Source organism: Gopherus evgoodei, chromosome 10 (genome assembly GCF_007399415.2).
Source record: "Gopherus evgoodei ecotype Sinaloan lineage chromosome 10, rGopEvg1_v1.p, whole genome shotgun sequence".
NCBI classification, from domain to species: Eukaryota; Metazoa; Chordata; order Testudines; family Testudinidae; genus Gopherus; species Gopherus evgoodei.
This window is the reverse complement of record NC_044331.1, coordinates 6,019,472-6,043,890: the sequence shown is the minus strand read 5'-3', so window position 1 is coordinate 6,043,890 and position 24,419 is coordinate 6,019,472. Positions and strand designations below refer to the sequence as shown.

At 40.5% G+C, this 24,419-nt stretch overlaps 1 protein-coding gene and 1 non-coding gene across 3 annotated transcripts; both read right to left on the bottom strand.

The window, feature by feature from the left end:
• Positions 1–6: 6 nt before the first annotated feature.
• TIPIN (TIMELESS interacting protein) lies at positions 7–24,083 on the bottom strand. Of its 2 annotated transcripts, XM_030576871.1 has the most exons (8): positions 23,984–24,083; positions 21,652–21,806; positions 16,088–16,181; positions 14,432–14,507; positions 11,910–12,032; positions 10,358–10,421; positions 4,712–4,915; positions 7–477 (listed from the first exon to the last, which is right to left on the bottom strand). In XM_030576871.1, the coding sequence occupies exons 2-8, from the start codon at positions 21,782–21,784 to the stop codon at positions 317–319; spliced, it is 855 nt and encodes a 284-aa protein (XP_030432731.1). In that variant the 5' UTR covers positions 21,785–21,806; positions 23,984–24,083; the 3' UTR covers positions 7–316. The 2 variants fall into 2 exon arrangements, with proteins under 2 accessions (XP_030432731.1, XP_030432732.1); XM_030576872.1 differs by lacking the exon at positions 11,910–12,032.
• Positions 8,209–8,344, bottom strand: LOC115659303. The gene has a single exon (XR_004002522.1).
• Positions 24,084–24,419: the final 336 nt, after the last annotated feature.

Below are 24,419 nucleotides of genomic sequence, written 5' to 3'. Positions count from 1 at the left end.
ATAGTATAGTTCCAAGAAATTAATGTCTACTTTCACTGATACCTTTTGACACGGGGGAAAAAAGCTAGTTTAAAAAACAGTTGAAATGTAGAATAGTTATGTTCCTTTCCTGAATTAAGGTGTTGAAGAAAACAGCTACTAAAGCTGATATCTGTTTTTTTACACAGGGAAACTGATTAATTTTCTCCAGCTACACAGAATGTCATGAATAAGATTTCCACAGAATGTCCAAGGGTAGGGGGGAAGAGAAGTCAATGACACTTGAGCATATTAAGATATCTGGGTCCTTCTAAAACATTGTATCCAGACAGAAAGGTTATTTGATTTCTTCTGCACATGTACGTTGTATATCTTTGTCCACAGCTTCCATGTCAGCAACTTTGGCTTCAGCAGCTTGAATTTCTACTTCTGCCAGGTCATCTGGATCCTGATCCTCAATTGTTTTAAACTTTTGATTTGGCTGGGTGGCAGACAGATCTATTAAAAAACCAAAACATTACTGCCTAGGATATCCAAGTTTCATTTACCATCTGCAATTTCTTTGCTCAGGCTCACACCTCTGAGCCACCCTCCCCAAGGATTTGAAATTTGTGACCAGCAAAGATAATTGTGCACAGGGTTTTGTTGGGAGATGGATAAAGATGCAGCAATCAACTTCCTTTCCACATTTTAGAAAAGAGCTATCAGTTATCCCTAAAGGTAGAAGTCTAGTTGCAGGTAGTAAAACAGGGATCAGCAACCTTTGGCCCATTGCCAGCCAGGGTAAACCCCCAGCGGGGTGGGCCAGTTTGTTTACCTGCCGCAGCTGCAGGTTCAGCCGATCACAGCTCCCACTGGCCGCGGTTCACTACTCCAGGCCAATGGGGGCTGCAGGAAGTGGCATGGGCCAAGGGATGTGCTGGCCACATCAACAACTAAGTAGTATAAGGGGAAAATTGACTGATGCCACAGAAAAAGCCCTTAGCTATACAAACTGGGCATTTTATGGAAAAGGCAATGTAAGTTCTTGACTCAAAAGCTTACCGGGATTCAAGAGCAACATATTCTTCCACCAACTAAAAACAATTAGCAAAAGATAGCTGTGCACACTAATGAAATGTATGCTACTTCTGTTACAAAAATGTCTAAACCTCTGATACTCCAAGGTCTGATGTTATTCAAATATATCTGGAAGTAGCAGACTTGCCTAAGAGAACAACATGTATCAAGACATAGAAGAACATTTGAGATTGAAAAGCGGTAAAACTCCAGGGGCAGTAAATCGATCTGACTTAAGCAAATTCATGTAACTGAAGTCGATGTAGTTAGATCCACTTACCACAGTGGCTACACTGCGCTATGTCAGTGGCAGAGTGTCTCCCATTGACTTCCCTTACGCTTCTCAGGGAGGTGGCATACACAAATCAATGGGAGAGTGCTCTTCCATCGATCTAGCGTGTTTTCACCAGACCTGCTAAAATTGACACTCGCTGCATCGATTGCAGCAGTGCCGATCTATCGGTAAGTGTAGACATGCCTCAGGACTTCATGGCTTATTTATGGAGGTATTAGAGGGTCTCTTGAGAGGTACCTTTAGTACCAGTCTACTAGTTAGGGGAGGAACCTACGAAAGCAGCAAAAGTTATTGCTCTCCCTAATGTTGGAAAAGGCTTCACCATATGCAGCGTCACGACAGTTTATATAAACTCCAATCGTGCTGGATTTACTAAGGATAGACAACTGTCAAACAATATTCAAAGAGTACTTGGAATCTATAATGCCAGATGGAAAAAAAAGATCCATTTCTTTTATTATCATTTAATGTAAAGAAAGTTTTTGATATAAGTAGAATTTTCTGCTTCAAGTCTTGTCCCATATGTACATTAGCTCCCAGTCCCTTAAATGGATAACTGCTCTTTCTAACAAGGCAGGATATCCATTGTCTCTGTTACTCTTTGCATAAGACACGGTGCCTTTTGCACAGAGGATACAGACCAATGAATCTCACAGGAATAAAACTTCCAGGAACACACAAGAAAATTGCTTCATACATACATGTAGTTTAACTAAATATTTCCCTAAAATTTAGTATCTAAAGAAATCCATGACTTTGGAAAGCATCTGGATTTAAACTAAGTTATATCAGATCTGAAATGCTAGCTATAAATTTGCCAGATGGTGATGTCCCATTCCTCCAGAAAACATTTGGGTACAAATGGAGAAATTCTATGAGATACCAGGGAATTCAAATCTCAAACAATCCAGAAGAGCTCTATAATTTAAATATCAAACCTCTACTTCAGCAAATGATGCAGGAAGTATGCAATTTCTTGGTTGGGAAGAACAGTCAAAATGAACATTTTTGCCAATGATATCTTTCTTATTTCAAGATCTTTCTGTAATAATACCAGATAAAACCCTAGCAGGAATACAGAGGATGATAGAATTTATGTGAAAAAAGAAAAAATCAAGACTGAGTGCACATACTTTGTACAGACCAGAAATATTCTATGTTATTATCAAGCCAGCCAGATCAAAGCAGTACTGGAGTGCGGGTACTCTAACCCAGCCAAACACTGGGCCTTTACACTGCCACAATTTTCTTGTTCAATAAACATTGCTAGGCTACCACGGATTAATACAAAATAATCACACTTTCCAGAAATTTATACACATCCTTTAGCAAAGGATGCTCTGTGGGTTGGGCTAGAACTAGAGAAGAAATTCTTTTCTCTTGCTAATGACATCTGTTGCAAATAATCCAGATCTTAACCCAAATTGCAAACCACAGTGATTTGAAAACTGGGAAAGTCACAGAATACAAACAGTTGACTAGCTATTATGCAAAAAAAATTATTGAGATTGAAACTAACGCACACACTCCTATGGCAAGGGTTCTCAACCTTTTTCTTACTGAGCCCCTCCCTCCCATGCTATAAAAACTCCACAGCCCAGCTGTTTTTCTGTATATAAAAGCCAGGGTTGGCATTAGGAAGTATTGAGGGCAATTGCCCAGGGCCACATGGGGCACCACAAAGCTAAGTTGTTCTGGCTTTGGCACCTGGTGGTGGGGCTCAGGGCCCCAGGTTGCAGTCCCAGGCAGCAGGGCTTCGGTTTTCTTCCCTGGGCCTCAGAAAATCTAATGCTAGTCATGCTTGGTGGACCCTCTGAAACCTGCTTGCGGCCCACAGGGGTCCTGGACCTCTGGCTGAGAACCACTGTCCTATGGTACCAGTAATTTCAAGTTAGGCATTATGTTTCTCAACTTTCTAGGAAAGCTGTTTTATAGACAGCTAACTTTAATAGAAACAATGGCATCTGGACAAAAAAAACCAAACTAATTTACATCACCTTTTCAGACAACTCTCCTAATAAAGAAAAAAAATGTCCATATAACATGCTGGGAATGGATCTGTATAGACGAATCACATCAGAGGAATGGGGTCTGATCTACAAAAAAGGACCAGCAACCTCAGTCTGTAGCATGATAAGAAAAATTATTTGAGATACTGTTTCAGTGGCACCCTCACACCCATCAGGTTAATATATGGATAAATTCTGGAGAAATTGTGATGAAAGATTTTTATGCGCAGCTGGGGGCCATATCTAGCCAGAGAGTAGAGTACTGGGATGCAATTTGTAACCAAATATCACAAACAACTGGATATTTATTACCAATTTATCCTTTGAAAATCTTGCTGGGGCTTCTTTAGTGGAAATGGTCACACACAAGAAAATGAAGAATTATCTTATCTACTACTAGTAGGCTATTGATAGCCTCCCACATGGAGAAGGGAAGGCAAAATAGTGAACTCTAGAGGAATGTTTTTAAAATGTGGGCGATGGTTGTTATAGGAAAATGATACCCAGCAAAATAGACAGTAGATAGATATTTGGTTACCACTCAAAGTATAGTCACTGGGAGAACAAGCACACCTGTCCAATTTTTTTAATATTAACATTTGATAGACATACCCTATTTGTTAAATATGTAATGAGAGATTTTCACTCCGATAAAAATCACTAGAAATGACGTCATGGATAGTGTCAAGATACTCACTCTAACATGGTAATGCCCTGTTACAGATCACTAGATCTCTATCTATTACTGTATAATGTTTCTCTAAGCAAAAGCTCACTGTTGTAATGGTTGATGTATAGTCTCCGATAATTACATAGCTAGAATCTGTAAACTATTAAAACTTCCTAAAGAAAAGAAGAAAACCTAGCTCTAAAGAGGCTTTTTGAGCCTGCCACTGTCTAAGAGGAAGTTAGAGGCAAGAATACTGGATCTGCCTCTAATGTGTATCCATTACATCATAAATTAACCTCTCTGCTGTATCAAGAACCACATTATTCACGTTATCTTTAGAACCATGAAGACTAGAAACTCCCCTCTCCAATATGAAAGCTTAATTGACAGATAAACTCCTCCCCAAGGAAAGTTATCTGTGTGGTTTTCTGAATGGTTAATCTTAACTGCAATACAGTGAAAGCTCCCAGCTTTACACAGATAAAGGTTAAATTCTGGAAAATAGAGAAATCTCAATTATCAGTTAGGTGTCTACTGCTCCATATAACCACAACCCCCTAGAAAATTAGCTGCTTTTTTAAATGTAATTTTAAAGCATGTCCTGTTCTCTTCTTTGGTTTGATGGTGTGGGCTTTGAAATTTTAAAGCTATGAACATTACTTGTCAGCATTTAAACTGCAAAATTCTGTTACTATTTACCATTTTCTTGTGACTGACTGTTAAATTGCATCTTTGCCTGCCTTCTTTCCAAGGCTAGTTGCCGGTTCCTCTCAATTCTTCGCTGTTGCTCCTCTGTTAGGGCAGTACTTGAGTGAGAAAAAATTTCTTCCTTCACGTTTTCAGAAAAGAGGTCTAATTCTTCTTCAGGAGACATTTTGAGCCCATTATTTCCCCCTCTACTACCTGTATAAAAAGGCACAAGTAAAAACCATCAGCACCTTTGAAGCCAAAGCTTTACTATTAGTGAAACCAAAAGTTTCAATGTAGATCTAAGATTGTAAAAACACGTTAGAAGGTACACTTTAAAATTGTAAAAACTATATTGGTAGCTAGACATAAATCACTGGTTTAAATTGAGGCTAGATGGTGGCGCTCTGATTTCTATGAACTCTGTATTCTTTATCCCTGGAATACTAATAGTGTTGACCACCACAAAAAAGACCATATTAAAAAAAAAAGTTCTGAATGCACAGGGTTTTTGTGGGTTGTTGGTTTTTCTGTTTTTAGCTGCACCAGCGTCCATACATTGTGCTTGAAGGTTTGAGGCGAACAAGAGGTAGGACTGTTGTCTTCACATACAGTCTTGCAGTGCTGCAGCTGTGCTGCTGAAGCACATTAGTGAACATGTTATGCAACAGGAGAGCTTCTCCTGTGGCACAGTTAATCCACCACACTGAGAAGTGGTAGCTATGTGAATAGGAGAAGCTCTCCAACCAACATAGTGCTATCTACACTGGGGGAGGGGGAAAGGGGATGTCAGTATAACTATGTCACTCAGGGGTTTAGATTTTTATACCAATATAAGTCTATAATGTAGACCCTGGCCAAAGCAACAACGCATTAAATCCTTATTAGAGCTGACTGATTCTCTGATGCTGAGAATCAACAGGACACATGTTCAAATACATCTGTTAATTTAGTTGTCTTTAAAATGCATAAACAGTCACTCTTTAGAACTCCTCATTACATTGCTACAAATAGGGAATACATATCACCATGACTGCCATATTTTACAATATGCAAAATGGAGGTAGAGAAATTGAGTGACTTGCCCAAGTGCACAGAGAAGTGCCCCAAAGCAGTGAGATGGCAGAAGATATTTTTTAATAGAATTTTCAAGTTGACTTCAGCCAAGAAATTGCTCAAATTTTTCAACTAGTTCTGAAAATTCTCTATGAAACATCTCTCTGAAATCTGAGAACTGGTCTACACTAGGAAAAACACCATTCTGGCCACTATGGATGTAGACGCCCTTTACACCAACATTCCACACAAAGATGGACTACAAGCCATCAGGAATAGTATCCCCGATAATATCACGGCAAACCTGATGGCTGAACTTTGTGACTTTGTCCTCACCCACAACTATTTCACATTTGGGGACGATATATACCTTCAAGTCAGTGGCACTGCTATGGGTACCCGCATGGCCCCACAGTATGCCAATATTTTTATGGCTGACTTAGAACAACACTTCCTTAGCTCTCGTTCCCTAATGCCCCTTCTCTACTTGTGCTACATTGATGACATCATCATCATCTGGACCCATGGGAAAGAAGCCCTCGAAGAATTCCACCATGATTTTAACAATTTCCATCCTAGCATCAACCTCAGCCTGGACCAATCCACACAAGCAGTCCATTTCCTAGATACTACTGTGCTAACAGGCAATGGTCACATAACCACCACCCTATCTCGGAAACCCACTGACGGCTATACTTACCTACATGCCTCCAGCTTTCATCCAGGACACTCCACACGATCCATTGTCTATAGCCAAGCTCTAAGATACAACCGCATTTGCTCCAATCCTTCAGACAGAGACACACCTACAAGATCTCCATCAAGCATTCTTAAAACTACAATACCCACCTGCTGAAGTGAAAAAACAAATTGACAGAGCCAGAAGAGTACCCACAAGTCACCTACTCCAGGACAGGCCCAACAAAGAAAATAACAGAACACCACTAGCCATCACCTTCAGCCCCCAACTAAAATCTCTCCAGTGCATCATCAAAGATCTACAACCTATCCTGAAAGATGATCCCTCACTCTCACAGATCTTGGGAGACAGGCCAGTCCTTGATTACAGACAGCCCCCCAACCTGAAGCAAGGACTCACCAGCAACCACACACCATACAACATAAACACTAAACCAGGAACCTATCCTTGCAACAAAGCCCGATGCCAACTCTGTCCACATATCTATTCAAGTGACACCATCATAGGACCTAATCACATCAGCCACGCCATCAGGGGCTCATTCACCTGCACATCTACTAACGTGATATATGCCATCATGTGCCAGCAATGCCCCTCTGCCATATCCATTGGCCAACCCGGACAGTCTCTACGCAAAAGAATAAATGAACACAAATCTGATATCAGGAATCATAACATTCAAAAACCAGTGGGAGAACACTTCAACCTCTCTAACCACTCAGTGACAGACTTGAAGGTGACAATTTTTACAGCAAAAAAACTTCAAAAACAGACTCAAAAGAGAGACTGCTGAACTTGATTTAATATGCAAATTAGATACAATTAACTTAGGTTTGAACAGAGACTGGGAATGGTTAGGCCATTACACTAACTGAATCTGTTTCCCCATGTTAAGTATCCTCACACCTTCTATGGGTCATCTCCATTATCACTTTAAAAGTTTTTTTTCCTCCTGCTGATGATAGCTCAACTCAATTGACTGGTCTTTTACAGTTGGTATGGCTACTTCCACCTTTTCGTGTTCTCTGTGTGTACAAATATCTTGATGCTGTATGTTCCAATCTATGCATCCGATGAAGTGGGCGGTAGCCCACGAAAGCGTATGCTCAAATACATCTGTTAGTCTATGAGGTGCCACAAGTACTCCTGTTCTTTTTACTAGGAAATTAGGTCAGTATATTTACGTCACTCAGGGGTGTGAAAAATCCAGATACCTGAGTAATGCAGTTAAATTGTCTTCATACCCAACGTAGAGAGCGATAGGTCGACAAGAGAATTCTCTAGTTGATCTAGCTACCACTGCTCAGAGAAGTGGATTACCAATGCTGTTGGCAGATCCCCTCCTGTTGGTATAGGTAGTAGTGCAGCTGTCCCCTGAGGCATCTATCACAGAGGTATAACTGCTAGTGCCATTAGTCTTAATCTCTTTCTTTCTCTCTCTCAAAAAAAAAGAAAAAAAAAAAGACAGTAGAATCTTGATTTTATTAATGCCAATGTTACGAACATCCAGTAATAACTATTTTTCCCGGATTCGGAGAGTAGAGGGGAAATAAGTCACAATAATGTGTTCTTGTGAAACAAGTCAACATCCCTGCACATTCTGACACCTTGAGCGCACTGAGAACTGCTTGGCATTGGTTTGAAAGACAAGAAAATGATGCAGTGCAGCATACCTACTGTAATTTTGAGTTGTTCAATTTTATTCACTCAGTTTCTAAAATTGGTGTTCTACTATAATATGATTTTTAAAACTAGTGTATGGAGCCATCGCACAGAAAGACTGATAACTTGACAGACTCTGTCGGCAGGAACCATATGTTTTAATGTATGTGGCTGCTTAGGGTTGCATTGTATTACTAACAAATACAATCAACAGCAAATATAGCCACATTTATGTAGTTGCACTAATGTCTGACACAGGGTTTGAACTCATGTCTCCTGCATGTCTCACAAAATATTTGCTCACAAAGATAGTTAGCTTTTTCTCAGCATTATTTTTCATGGCACTGAGCCACCTGAAAGTATGAACACTGTCATTCACACATTGTCCTATGATTTTTTTTTCAGAAACACTGCAATGAAAGCGTGAGTGTTACAAAACACTGTCTGTACATAAACATGTGCGTTCTCTAAAACTTTTCTGCATTTAATGACAAAATGGTCTATGGACATGTTTTTTGTGTCTATGCTATTCAGTAAGATACACTGCTACCTCGATATAAAGCCACCCGATATAACACGGTAAAGCAGTGCTCTGGGGTGGCACGGCTTCGCACTTCGGTGGATCAAAGCAAGTTCAATATAACACAGTTTCACCTACAACACAGTAAGATTTTTTGGCTCCCAAAGACCGTGTTATATCGAGGTAGAGGTGTACCTCATATTTGCACAAGATCAATTAAAATTGATAAAATAAGCCTCACTATTTTTTCTAATATTAACTCTTGTGCTTATCGTTTGTATTTCTTGGCTTTATATGCCAACGTTGTTCCATTGTCACACAGAGGAGAAGTTACACAACATTAATATATCCTTCCCAAAATGAAGTAGCTAAACTGAGCTATGATAAGGATTTGCCCCAGTAACAATATCTCCCTCTTCAGGCTAACTCACTGTGGGACAATAAGGAGGCCAGAAGACAAAAAAACACCTAACATCAAAAGGAACAAGAGGAGAAAGAGGACTGCAACCTTCTATGGACACGGTGATTTATTTATTGTGTAGCTCCAAGACATCATCAAGACTGGAGATTTGCCCAGATTATAGTCACTGGTATAGAGGCAACAGTACCTAATCACTAATCCAGTCAGGTCTCCATGGTAACTAACACCTGGTCTATGTAATTTAGAGCTGCAGAAGAAAGTTCACAACACAGCCTAAACAGATTTTATCCACAATGAAACAAGCAGATAGGAAAGGTGGTAATATGTTTCACTAGTTCTGCCCCAGAATGATCATAGAGGAAAAAAGGGAAAGATTTCTTACTGCTTGCTCACCATAAGCAATGAGGACCCAAGGGAGAACTGTAGTCTGTTACTTCTCTCTAGTGTTACAATTTCTTTCATAACACTAACTGAATCCAACTCATTTTTCATGCAAGGGAAACACTCTTCCACAGACTAGTAATAAAACTGCTTTCTGGTTCATCTGAAGCACTATCTGATTATACAAAGAACTGCTACATTAGCCACTTCAAAATTCACTATTGCATTAAAAAAAAAGTATGACCTTGAGATAGTGGAAAGAGTTAAAAGGAGTAGTAAGTATGCAGACAACTAAATACAGTAGTGGCAGCAGACACCAATAAGTATTTTTAACAAGAAAATAATCATCATATAGACTGACTGCTCTGTTAAAATGGGGAACTTATACAGACATTAGTCACTTGATGTACTTAATGAACCTTCTATTTCCTATCAATCACAGACTAGTAAACTGCAAGAGTACTTCAATTCTGCACCTCTACAGGCGAAGTGGAACCTTAATGTTAATTTTATGTGAAAATAGAGTTTCTTGAAGGCTCTAACAATTCAAACATAGTTGATGTCCTACTTTTGGGTTAACTTATTATCCACTACCTATTTTCCAGCTGAGAATGGAGAATAAGATGTTGAGAAACTTCTTTACTGAAAGCTACTCATCTCTAGAGATATATGTAGCCTGATCAGGATGTAGAGGATAGACTTAAATTTGATCAAAGAAAATTTTGCATAAGTCTTCTACAGAGGCATGTTATTAAAAGAGAGGACCAGATAATTCTAGGAGGTTTTTCCCCCCATACAAGGATGCAGTTGTATTATTTTTCCATTGTACCTTCCATATTTTTTCATTGACTGTGAAAGTTGAGAACAAGTTAATGTTTAAATAAACTACTGGAACGGGCTGCAGAAAAGCATACATGCCTTCATTACTTGTAAAATCTTCATGTAAAATTGGAAGATCAAGTCTAATTCGCTTTAAGCAGGTCTGAAATGAGAAGAGATGCTATTTATTACAGATTAATGTTTTCACCAAAACATCTTTGCACTATTTCACAGTAAAACAATAGTTACATAAAGCTTGAAGTAAAACCTGAAACTTCACTGGTAAGCTTATATACAACTGAGAATACAGGATGTAATCACAGGGCTTCCTGCCACCACACCAGGCATGCACACCTTTACTAATATTTCATTCACTGATGTCCTGCATAGTCCAGAAGGAAAAAAACCACATTGGGGCGCTACGGAAAAGAAAATCAGCTATATGGCATGCTTCCTTCCATTTACTCACCTTTCTCACACCTACATCAGAATAGAAGAGAAGCTGAACTTGGCAGTATGCCTCCCTCTCCCACCAAAAAATGTTAGTATAACATGGAGGTTAATACCATATTAATTCCTACAGCACTTGATCTTCCCCTGCCTTTCCCCAAACCCAAGATGCTCCAGAGTGCAACAATGGACTGGCAGTAAATAGCATAATTACTGGTCTTGCCATACTGATGCAGCTTGAAGCATTGTACTGTGGAGCCTCTGGCTTCCACTTCTTTTTTTGGCTCACTCTTAACCAATTCCACTATGCTACACCCTTGTCAAAACTTGAGAGATTTTGAATTATTTTGTTCCCCTCCATATACTCTTGTGGTAGAAGAGAAGGTTAAGAGCCTTTGTATGCATTAGACCAGGTCAAATAAAATTTAACATTGATTTGATAAAATGAGTCAGCTTTAGCAATATTACCTGATTGTCTCCAACAGCCAGGCTAAGAGAGGAATTGGAGCACATTTTACTATTAGCCAATAGCAGAGGAAAGTAGACAGATTGTTCACTCTCGCCTCTTTTGTTAAGCTTTTGGTGAGTAAAAGTTTTCCTACTCAGGCCTCCACTCACAGTTGTCTCCTGATCTGGTCATAGTATGATGATGCTGTTTCCGCCTGTAAGGTATCATGTCTTTCTGGGTGATGGTTAAGTGTTTAAACTTGCTGCTAACCCGGTTTCACCCTTTTTGCCCCTCCCAGGAAGACTGGTGCCTTTCTTCACAGTTCCTTACAATTCCTCTTCTCTATTTGTGCTGTTAGAAGTTTTTTTTCTGGATTCCCCATCTTCCCTTAAGTAGTGCAGGAAACAGCACATCTACTAAACACTCTGCTGGAGATGTAAATGTAAAAATAAATTCCAGCACTCCAAAATAACTTACTTTGGTAATAAAGGATGTACCTACAAGTTACAGCACGTTCTTTGAAATACTGTGTTTCGAATGAAAGGTAATTTATAATGCACTCCTAAATAATTTATTCAACGCTGATTGAGACTGTTACTTCAATTAAACGAACATGTGCATTTAATTTAATGAATTATTTAAGAAAGCATTATAACTTGTCTTCCTTTTTGCACAGTATTATCCTCCCAAACTCTGCCTTTTGTACAATATGGTATTTGTAACAAAACAGAAAAGGACATGACTAGCACTCACTTGAACTTCCTTTTTATTTCCCAAATACTCTACTCTCTCAATGAAATCATCAAACTGCAGTTTCGGAAACAGTCTATGAGCCCAGTGTTCCATGTGTCTTAAAAGCGTCTTCAAGTCCTCTGTCTGGAACATAAATAAAAGACATGCAATTCCAACAGCTGGATAGATCTGCAGATTTTAGAGTGAGAAACACTGTCAAAGACACTGGTAGCATTCGGTTTTTGCAAGGCTGAAAGTCTCCTGGAAACTGAACAGGTAAGTGTATCAGGTGATCTTACACTGTACTAGATAAGTTCATGATTGCTATTATGGGCTATTACAAAAAAGCGTAGCCAATCTATAATAAGAATGGTGATCGGCATTCAGATACACACCAGCACAGACTTTAAGACCAGCTTTTCAGAAACCTATAAACTGAAAATTAAGTATTTTTGTAAACAAAAGCTCTTAAACAGAACAGAAAAACAAACAAGTGGTGAAAAATTCATTGTCACAATTGTGACAGAGTCCAGACACACCAAGCAGAGAACAAAAGGTTTAAAAACCCCAACAAGAGCGTATGAAGCAACTGACTGCATACTATATTATTGTACTATGCAAGTGAATTGAGTAAAGTCCTAGGAGAACTCGCAATGTTCTGAACTTGATGATCATGAGGTATGTAGATTCTGGTTATGAAATATAAACACACACACCCCTAAATGTGAAGTATTATATATCACCAGCACCTCACAGTAGGAAGGGGCACTTCCCAAGGCTGGTAACCTAGTATTTACACAAAACAGGCTTCAAGTAATGACCCATTGTCCAGCCAAGAAGAGATAATGGTAGACTACTGGGGCTAATGGAAAGATAGAGACATCCTGGGTCTCAAGATAAGAGAGGATTTTTTCCACACTCTAAATAAATATATATCACCACAGACTGATGGAAAAGTATTTTAAAAGCAGGCTTGTGATTGAGATTTTCTTCCAGAAACTGAGAGACAGTCATTTGGCCAGTGAGGTCAATGAAATGCTGGATTCTCCCTATGGCTAGGGCTACACTGGGAAACTCTTCAAAAGAAATCGGTAACTTGTATTAGAAAAGTGTAAAGCCTAATGCTGCATCTTTTTTATTATATAAGTTACACAGTAATGTTTACTCTCTCTTCCTATTTCATCTTTGAATCTGGGCTTTTCTATTAAATAAACTTTTAGTTTATTTTACTCCAAGGAAACTGTTTCCCCCAAAGTCAACAGATAACTGAGGGGCTAGATTCATGCCTTCAGGGGTGATGAACCAGAGGGGAACAATCAGAGGTTTGGTAGTTAAGAACTCAGGGAGAATGGATTTGGGGAGACTTGGGAACAGAAGGGCTGTTAGCGTCATCCTGCAAGAAGTAACTAGGCTGGTAGAAGCCAGGGTGAGACTTTGTGCTGTGAGCAGGTGGCTTGTGTCAGGCATCTGAGCCATAGTAGCACAGCATCAAGGGACCCCAAGGTTATAGGGCAGGTGATAACAGAACCCCTAACTAGTGGGTAATCCCTAAAACATCACAAAAATAGTGTAACATTATCAGTGAAATAAGTACAAGAGTTAAATATATTTATATTATTTAAATCATCCCATTCTTGCAAATGTTTCACATCAGTTAATTATTTTTCCCCCAACTCCTTTTCACGCTACTGCTGCTGTGATACAAAGAGAATTTAAAATGACCTCAGATAGTTTTACCCCAAATGCTTTTCCCACCACTTCAAGTAGAGGATCATGTGCAAGGGGAGACCATAGCACACAGCACTTTAGCTGATCTTCTACAATGGAACATTCCAACTCAGTGTCATTTAGAACGGCTCTCAAAAAAAGCTAAGTACATGCAATGTTGTAGCTGAGATTTTACAAAGACAAATATTTGGTGGTTCCCATTGCAATCATAGCAGTCCACATACATAGTATGTTCCATTCTAATCACATGTTAATTTATTTTTTAAGGTTAAAATTAAATTACAGCTGTTGTGGGAACGATAACTGAATTTCCTGATACTTTCCTAAGTTTTGTATGTGTAAAACAAACCACAATGTTATTAAGGTAAGTCATCAAACTATTCAAAAACACTAACAATATTTGTTGAGGACAGAATAAGCAGTCTTATTACCCTCCCAAAGTTTAAGAACAATCATTCTGTGGGCACATTAAAAAGAAAAATCACACATTAAAAGTTCCAGCAGAATGGTTCTAGTTTGGAAAGTTAACTAGAAAAGGTTTAAGGTCAGGATGCATTTTTCCGATCATATTTTTTCAATTGATGTAGCTTAATATGACTGAAAAAGCCCCATCAAGATGCATTTGAAATAGTGTTAGCTGGTCCTATTTTAGTCTAGGGTGAAGTCTTTATTCATTTTTAGAAGGTAATGTTTGATTTAGTTCTAGAGTTATACTTCGCTCCTCCTAATTACCGCCCCCCCCACCCCCAAAAGTTAACCTTTCATTCAAACTATATTCCTAAGAAATAGGATAAGAATTGTTCAATATTTGTTACCTCATGTCCTTTACCCTTAAATTTTGCATTATCTAATACATGTCGCAAGGCTGGAAGTCCTCTCTCTGAAATTAACCTGTGAATATGAAAAATGTCGAGTTAATATGGTTTTCAAATATGTTTTTTTTGTTTGTTTTTAACAGATTCAACTAGAAATTCTAAAACTTACTATTTGTGATATTTTTATTAGGGCTGTCGATTAATTACAGTTAACTCATGTGATTAACTAAAAATATTAATCGCGATTAATCAGTTTTAATCGCGTTGTGAAAAAATTTCAATGGTATTCTATTGCTTAACAGTAAGATTAATCGCCCTGTTAAACAACAGAATACCAATTGAAATTTATTAAATATTTGTGGATGTTTTTCTACATTTTCAAATATATTGATTTCAACACAGAATATAAAGTGTACTGTACTCACTTCATATTATTTTTATTAAAATATTTGCACTGTAAAAATGATAAACAAAAGAAAGTATATTTCAATTCACTTCATACAAGTACTGTAGTGCAATCTCTTTATCGTGAAAGCGCAACTTACAAATATAGATTTTTTTGTTTGTTACATAACTGCACTCAAAAAGAAAATGTAAAACTTTAGAGCCTACAAGTCCACTCAGTCCTACTTCTTGTTCAGCCAATCACTAAGAGAAACAAGTTTGTTTACATTTATGGGAGATAATGCTGCCCGCTTCTTATTTACAAAGTTAACTGCAAGTGAGAACAGACATTCGCATGGCACTTTTGTAGCCGGCATTGCAAGGTATTGACATGAGATATGCTAAACATTCATATGCCTCAATCAGGATCAGGGCCAAATTGTACAGTGCCTAATACAAGCACGAAATAAGAAACAGTCCCAACCCTAACAATTTACAGTCTATGTGGAAGAGAGAGGACTGCCAGTGCTAGGATACAGATAATCAGAAGGTTAATACTGAATGCTTCCAAAACACCAAAGTATGATATCCTAGAATAACTTTTAGTATACTTAAAAGACACATCTTCACAATATTGGGATTCAGCCCTGTTTACTTTTCCCTTTAAAAATCAGAGTTTTGCATGCAGAAGGAAATAATTTTCTACTCCTTAACAATGCTGCCTGATGCCTACAAATATAATCTCAAGAGCAAGAGTTCATATATCTATAAAAATCAGATTTTACTGCACTTCACAAGACTGTGGATAACACCCAGAAAAGGTCAACAGTCTGAAGTCTCATTTTGAAGGATTTCCCCCATTTAAAAAAAAAAAAAAAAAGTCAGAAGAAATATTCCTGAGGCAGGCTGAAATCTGAAGTAATCTGAAGGACAGATAAAAGATATTATACAGAAGAAAATGCACTGTCATGTACAGCACTTTACCCATAAAATAGTTTTCATGTCCCAAAGCACTTACAATAGAAGTATGACTTAGGATAACAGCACTATAAAGGGTAAGTGAAGAACAAAAGGATCAGGTACATTTGGCAGCAATAAGCTCAATATATTCATCTCTAACATCCACAACCTAAAACATGGTAACGACCAATTGGGTAATGTGGAAACAGATTAACACCCTAAATCAATTTCTACCAGGCAGCCACACACAGATTATTGTTTTTTAAACACTGAAATCATCACCAGTACATAGGAACATTGTGCAACAAATACCTTTGAGCATCTAATTTAGGTAGCGGCCTTTTAACTGCTTTCTGTGTAGACACAGTAGAATCCTTCGTTTGGGATGGTTTATTTCCCTCTTGCTCTGACAAATAGAACACAACATACTATAAATCTATAATGCAAGCGATATCAACTATCATTACTCAAATTAATGTTTTACATCTTTATGTTCTACTTATACACCTCTACCCTGATATAAGGCAGTCCTCAGGAGCCAAAAAATCTCACTGCGTTATAGGTGAGGCCATGTTATATCAGGGCAGGGAGAGGAACCACTCCCCACCTTGGCTCACCTGCTTCCTCCCTGGGCGCGTCACCGCCGCTTCGATTCTTCCTCCCTTCCAGGCTTGATGTGCCAATCAGCTCTTTGGCCCGGCAAGCCGTGGGGGGTGGAAACGGACTGGCGGCACGCTCCGGGGAGGAGGTGGAGATGAGCTGGAGTGGTTCCTCTGTGCCCCTGGTTGCTACGGCCCTCCTCGGGGCCCTCCCCGCCCCAGCTCATCTCTGTTCCGCCTCCTCCCACAAGCACACCGCAGCGCCGCTTCTCAGCTGATTGGCGGGGCAAGCCTGAGAGGAAGAAGTGGAGCTGCGGCATGCTCGTGGGAGGCGGAGCGGAGGTGAGCTGGGGCAAGGGGGCCCCAGGGAGGGCTGCAGCAAGTAATGGGCGGGCACACAGGAACCACTTGCAGTAACACAAATTCAGATATAACATAATATCAGGGTAGAGGTGTACCTCACTGGCTCTACCAGTTGCCAGTTTATTTCTGAATGTTTACAATGTACATTCTGTACATGTTCTCTCCTTCCCTTCCCCCCGGCGCACTTTATAAAACAGCTTTTAAAAAGAAAAAGTAATATTCTTGATATCTTAAAAGAGTGATATTTTCTGGCAAATAATAAAACTATTTCCCATCTTAATGAAAAGCTCTTTTAAAATTTGTACCTTAGTTTGTTAATTAGTGTAACCGACAATACATTGTGTATGCTTTAACAGCAAAAATCAAGGCTATAAATTATAACTATGGTGTCAGGAGTCCTTCAGAATTTTTTTTTGGGGGGGGGGGGGAGGGAGAAGGGGAAAAGAGGAGGAGTTCGCTCCAACAACAAAATAAGGGTAACCTGACTAAGGCACATACGTGCTTAACTTTACACAATGCATAAATGCTCTAAGGATAAAGCCATGTGAAGCTGGTATCTAGTTAGGAAGGCAAAACTTTCTCAAGTGTCCTAAGCCAATGGTATTCAAACTTTTTTCATTTACGGACCTGTAACAAATTTCAAATGGCCGTGCCATTTAAATTTTAGAGTTATAGTAGAATAACCAACAAAGCAATACTTTAACAGTATTCTTGTTTTGGAGTCAACAGAAGACTTCTCAGATGATTACAAAAACCAGGCAAATTAATTTATTGATAATTGTCACTCCCGCACACTTTTTTCTTTTTTAAAAGTATACAAAAAGAAAAAAAGGTTCACGCATAACTAATCACCTCAGGTGAAAAATAAACTGGGAGATACTATATCAGTGGATTTTTAAAAATCCTTAGGAGTTTGCTAAATGCATGTATTGCATTAGCTAGACGGAAGAGAAGAAAAGAACACAGAGACATTGTAAAGATAAGTCTCTCTTTGACAGTCCTGATATAACTACAGACCTGATAGCCACTGCCAGTTATGAAAGACAGATTTATGGGAATCAAAAATAAAACAGCAGAACCATGTGAAATATGGAAATAATATTACTGGGTTAACCCTGTAGGATATGACTAAGACCCTGATTGCTTAATGAGATCCAAAAAGGCAGATCCATGAACAAAAACCCACTGATTTAAACAGGACTCTTTGTGGTCCCAGGATCTATCCTTACAGTTCTCATCACAAGACTAGGGTCAATGTTAATCAGATTTATTACAGTAATACCTAAGGGCCAACCAAGAACAATGCCCCATTATTGTAAGCACTGTACAATCTGTATACAAATTCTTATACTACATGCTTTATTCTCTGAAGTTCTGAAAATTCAAGAGTTAGGAAACTCATTTTCACATATCAACATTAGTGTGCTTATCCAAACCAATCTATTCCTGATCAATAAGTGTTCTACTTTTATACTAAACATGTAAACCAAGAATCAAGGAATGCATACGTAAAATCTAATATTTGAGAAATTGAAGTTTAACATTATTCATACTCAAAGTATACCATCAGATAGTCAAGTCTTTCAAATTTTTAAAATAAGAATCAACAAGCTACCATAGTGAGTCAGATCATGGTCCATCTTGCCCAGTACCCTGTCTCTGACAGTGGCCCATACCAGGGCCTCAGGGGGCAATTATGGAGCGATCCACCGATCTTCTGCTCTTGGCTTCTCGTGGTCAGAGGTTTAGGGTTGTCCCAAAAACGGGGTTGCATCCCTGACCCCCGGGACTAATAGCCATTGATGGATCTATTCCTGATTAACTAACACAGTTCTCTTTTTTTAAACTCAATTATACTTTTGGCCACAGCAACAAGTCCCAAAGATTATTTGTGTGAAAAAGTACTTCCTCTTGTTTAATAGGCAGCAGGTTTAATACAATTTCTTAAAAGGTAAACAAAACTTCTCTATTCACTTTTTCAAAATCATGAATGGAGTGATAAGCCTCTAACATATCCCCATCCTTAGTCATCTCTTTATTAATCTGAACAGCCCACAATCATCTTTGTTGCCCTTCTCTGACCTTTTCTAGTTTCACTGTATCCTTTTTGAGACGGGGCAACTAGAACTGTATGATATTCAAGATATGCGTACACCACAGATTTATATAGTAGCATTATGATATTGTTTTATTTTCTGTTTCCTAATAGTTTCTAACATACTGTTAGCCTTTTTGACCATTGCTAGGTACAGGGCACAAGTTTTCAGAGAAATATCCATGGTGACTCCAAGATCTCTTTTTTGGGTGCTAACAGCTAATTTAGAATCCACCATTATATATGTACAGTTGGGATTATTTTTTCAAATGTGCTTTACTTTGCACTTATCAACATAGAATTGTATTTGCCATTTTGTTTGTTTTCACCTAGTTTTGTGAGATTCTCCTTGTAATGCCTCGCACTCTGCTTTGGACTTAACTATCCTGATTCATTTTTTATCATCTGCAAGCTTTGCCACCTCCCTGTTCACCCCCTTAAAATTAAAATATATCCTGAAACACTGGATATGGATTAAAAAAATCCTATTATTACTACAACCTTTTATGCTCAGCATCTTTATTCAGCCAAATGTTACAACTCCCGTTCCATTCAAAACAAGTCACACTTTACCAGTAATAAAATACTTTCACACACTGCAAGGTGAAGCAAGCGGCGTTCACTGACTATTTTGTTTCAGTGCTGTAGTATTCATTCCTTTTCATTGATATTACAAGAAGATATATTTTTCAGAATTAAAAAAAAAGTATATTGAAAGACCTATTTTGTTTTATAGATATTTTGATGGGGAGTGTACAATACAGAAAATGTTTCCTTCCCCAGCAATGTTTATCATGCACAATCAGGTCCAATTTTAATTTATAGAAGCAGAAGAATAAAAATTTCCAACCAATTTTAGATAACTAGAATTTTATAAATCAATTTAACAGAGTATGAAACTAACATAAGTCAGTTTAATAGTATATCAGTATAGACTCATAGGCTTTAAGGTCAGAAGGGACCATTATGATCATCTAGTCTGACCTCCTGCACAATGCAGGCCACAGAATCTCACCCACCCACTCCTGTAACAAACCCCTAACCTATGTCTGAGTTACTGAAGTCCTCTAATTGTGGTTTGAAGACCTCAAGCTGCAGAGAATCCTCCAGCAAGTGACTCGTGCCCCACGCTGCAGAGGAAGGCAAAAAACCTCCAGGGCCTCTGCCAATCTGCCCTGGAGGAAAATTCCTTCCGGACCCCAAATACGGCAGTTAAACCCTTAGCATGTGGGGCAAGACTCACCAGCCAGCATCCAGGAAAGAATTATCTGTAGTAACTCGGATCCCATCCCATCACAGACCACTGGGCATACTTACCTGCTGATAATCAAAGATCAATTGCCAAATTAATTGCCAAAATTAGGCTATCCCATCATACCATCCCCTCCATAAACTTATCAAGCTTAGTCTTAAAGCCAGATATGTCTTTTGCCCCCACTACTCCCCTTAGAAGGCTGTTCCGGAACTTCACTCCTCTAATGGTTAGAAACTGCCGTCTAATTTCAAGCCTAAACTTCCTAATGTCTACCTTATATCCATTTGTTCTTGTGTCCACATTGGTACTAAGCTTAAATAATTCCTCTCCCTCTCTAATATTAATCCCTCTGATATATTCATAAACAGCAATCATATCCCCCCCTCAAATTTCTTTTGGTTAGGCTAAACAAGCCAAGCTCTTTGAGTCTCCTTTCGTAAGACACGTTTTCCATTCCTCGGATCATCCTAGTAGCCCGTCTCTGAACCTGCTCCAGTTTGAATTCATCCTTTTTAAACATGGGAGACCAGAACTGCACATAGTATTCCAGATGAGGTCTCACCAGTGCCTTGTATAATGGTACTAACACCTCCTTATCTTTGCTGGAAATACCTTGCCTGATGCATCCTAAAACTGAATTAGCTTTTTTAACGGCTCTATCACATTGGCGCCTCATAGTCGTCCTGCAATCAACTAATACTCCGAGGTCCTTCTCCTCCTCTGTTACTTCCAACTGATGTGTCCCCAATTTATAACTAAAATTCTTGTTATTAATCCCTAAATGAATGACCTTGCACTTTTCACTATTAAATTTCATCCTATTACTATTACTCCAGTTTACAAGGTCATCTAGATCTTTCTGTATGATATCCCGGTCCTTCCCTGTGTGAGCAATACCTCCCAACTTTGTGTCATCAGCAAACTTTATTAGCATATTCCCGCTTTTTATGCCAAGGCCAGTAATAAAAAGGTTAAGTAAGATTGGTCCCAAAACTGATCCCTGAGGAACGCCACTAGTAACCTCCTTCCAACCTGACAATTCACCTTTCAGGTATGACTTGTTGTAGTTTTCCCTTTACCCAGTTCCTTATCCACCTTTCAACTTTCATATTGATCCCCATCTTTTCCAATTTAACTAATAATTCCCCATGTGGAACCATGTCAAATGCCTTACTGAAATCGAGGTAAATTAGACCCATTACATTTCCTTTGTCTAAAAAATCTGTTACCTTCTCAAAGAAGGAGATCAGGTTGGTTTGGCACGATCTACCTTTTGCAAAACCATGTTGTATTTTGTCCCAATTACTATTGACCTCAATGTCCTTAACTACTTTCTCCTTCAAAATTTTTTCCAAGACCTTACATACTACAGATGTCAAACTAACAGGCCTACAGTTACTCGGATCACCTTTTTTCCCCTTTCTTAAAAAGAGGAATTATGTTAGCAATTCTCATACGGTACAACCCCTGAGTTTACTGATTCATTAAAAATTCTTGCTAATGGGCTTGCAATTTCATATATCTATGCTGTTATACAGATTCTTTCTTTCTAGAAGATATTCACCTTCATTGATGAGGGCTCCTTCAACATCATCTCTCCCTGGGGAGGAAGGAGGTGGAAGAGGTGGAAATGTTTCATCTTCTGTAGCATCATACTCAGGAAGATCAAACAAGTTGTTTGCTAGTGGATCTATCATCTTCACAGTTAAGCTTTTTCCCCTATAGAAGAGGATATTAAAAAGATGCACATATTTTGTCTGAAGATACCTGCATTTTATGGAAAGTACATTTGCCAGTTAACATGTGGGATACAAAATATTAATTAGTCCAGGAGACTGAAAGGATGAGATACTTACAAAGATGATGAAACTGTCTAGTCAATTTATGGGACATAGACAGGAGGACTGGTCAAAAATTGTTCATCAAAACAGTTTGACAAAAATATTGGGTTGTTAACTAAACTATTTCATGACACGTGTCCGCTTTCCATGGAAATCACTGACTTTGTCAAAAAATGAAAACACTGTGGGGTATTTTTGATGGGGGGGGGAGAGAAATCAACATTTCCTGGAAGAAAAAAAACAACCCAACCAGCTCTAATATAAATCTTTGTGCTTCAAAGCATAGCTTAACCACAAATTAACAGGGCTAGAAATAAAACCTTCCCCAGTCACTAAGCTGAGAGGGGTGGGGAACCTACAGCCCAAGGGCCAGAAGCCCTAAGCCTTGGCGCCCCTCTGCACAGCTGGAGCCGCAAGCACCGGCTCACCCCACTGCGGGGGAAGCTGGGGTTGCCAGACTGTTAGAAGTCCAGTTGGCTCCGTACAGCCCCCGGAAGCAGACGGCATGTGCCTGCAGACCCTAGGAGCAGAAGCGATCAGGGAAACTCTGCATGCTGCCCCCAGCACCAGCTCCGCAGCTCTGGGGAGCACCATGCAGGACCTCCTGGCGGCGCCTCCGCCTAGGGCCTGGACATGGCGGCCGCTTCTGGGAGCAGTGAGGAGCTCCAGCAAGCAGGGAGCCTGCCTCAGTCCTGCTGCCGACCAGGAACCAACTGAGGTAAGCGCCTCCCAGCTGGAGTTCACACCCTGAACCCCCACCCCCAGGTCAGAACCCCCTCCCATAACCTAACTCTCTCCCAGAGCCCACACCCCAAGTCTCCTCCCTCACCCCAATCCCCTGCCCCAGCTGTGACCCTGCTCCTGCAGTCTAAACCTTGGCTCCAGCCCAGAGCCCCCTCCTGCAACCCAAACCCCTCGGCACAAGCCCCACCAAGATTGACCAGACAGCAAGTTTGAAAAATCGGGACAGAGGGTAGGGTTAATAGGAGCCTATATAAGAAAAAGACTCCAAAATCGGGACTGTCCTTATAAAATCAGGACATCTGGTCACCTTAGTTCCACCCCAGAGCCTGGACTCCAATGCCCTGCCCCAGCCAGGAGCCCCCTCCCACGCCCTGAACCCATTTCTGGCCCTACCCCAGAGTTTAGGGGAAATCCCCAGTCTCTGCACTACCCCCTGGCTCTGTGTGGTTTGCTACTGATTTTTTCTGTGGATCAGGGGCCCGATAGAAAAAAGGATCCTCATCCCTGCATTATGATTTTAGTGCTTTCTTCTGAAGCAGCCAGTTCACTGCTAGAGACAGGTTGGCCAGGCCGTCAGCTTGACCCACTCTGGCAGTTGCTAATGTCCCCAAAACTAGAGAGAGAAATAGTTGGCCTCAGATCTCCCTCAGTTACAGACATCTGTATCAGTAACCACAGCAGCAGCAGGTGTCAGAGCCATCTCCAGGCATAGGTGGCTGCTAAGACTGCCCATGTCCCTTTAACATGGATAGCTCACTGGTTTGAACGTTGGCTACTAAATCCAGTATTGTGAGTTCAGTTCCTGAGGGGGCCATTTAGAATCTGGGGCAAAAAATCTGCCAGGGGACTGGTCCTGCTTTGAGCAGGGAGCTGGACTAGATACCTCCTGCGGTCCCTGCCAACCCTGAAATTCTATGATTCTCTGCCGGGGATCAGCAGCTCCAGGCCGGGTTACAGCCCAGCCCGCTGCGTGAGGCAGGCGGTCAACACGTTCAGCCCCGTCCCTCCTCAGTCGAGATGCCCAGGAGATCCCACTCCCCTCTCCCCCCAAACAAGGCAGCGGCCCTGCCGCCTGGCCCTGAGCTCGCCTGGGTATAAAGTCAGGCCGGTCAGGCCTCTCCCAGAGGGAGCCGCAGCCCCTCCCTTCCCAGTGGGATGGGGGGAGTGGTGCTTGCCCCACCCGCTGAGGAAGAGCGGGGTCTGAGAGGCCCTTCGCCTGACAGAACACCCCCCCTCGAGTCAGCCCCTCTTTCACTCAGCCCCTAGGAGACCCAGCCAGGCAGTGGGGAGGGCGGGAGAGGCGCTCTGTACCTCAGGGCCGGCCCCGGCCTCACACGGGCCCCTCCTCCACGTCCTGGCGGCTGGACGGCAAATCCAGCGCGCCCGCCACTCGCACGCTCCCGCACACCGACGGGACGTTCACGCGGAGGAAGGGGTAGGCGGAGTAACGAGGAAAGACCGCGAGAACACGGTCCTGCTCGCGCCCTCTGCCCTCCCGTCAAAGCTTGGCGCGCCTCTCGCCCTCAGTGATTAAATCTCGCGAGCGTTCAAAAACACCGCGCGCGACGCGGTCTCGCACTCCGCAGCCCCTTTGTGCTTAGTACTCTGTTGGCGCCAAAAAATCTCAGCCCAAGGACCTCGTGTGCTTGGTGTGAGGGACTTGGCGCGTGGTGAAGCACCAGGGCTTCTCCCTCAGCTCTGCTCAGTCTCTAACTCCCTCCAGCAACAATTCGCCTTTTTAATTATG

Coding starts and splice junctions, on each gene's coding strand:
- TIPIN (XM_030576871.1), bottom strand. CDS start 21,784: ATGATAGATCCACTAGCAAACAACTTGTTTGATCTTCCTGAGTATGAT. Junction 14,508..16,087: donor CCTAAATTAGATGCTCAAAG/GTATTTGTTGCA, acceptor TCATATTCACAG/GTTAATTTCAGAGAGAGGAC. Junction 12,033..14,431: donor TTAAGGGTAAAGGACATGAG/GTAACAAATATT, acceptor TTTATGTTCCAG/ACAGAGGACTTGAAGACGCT.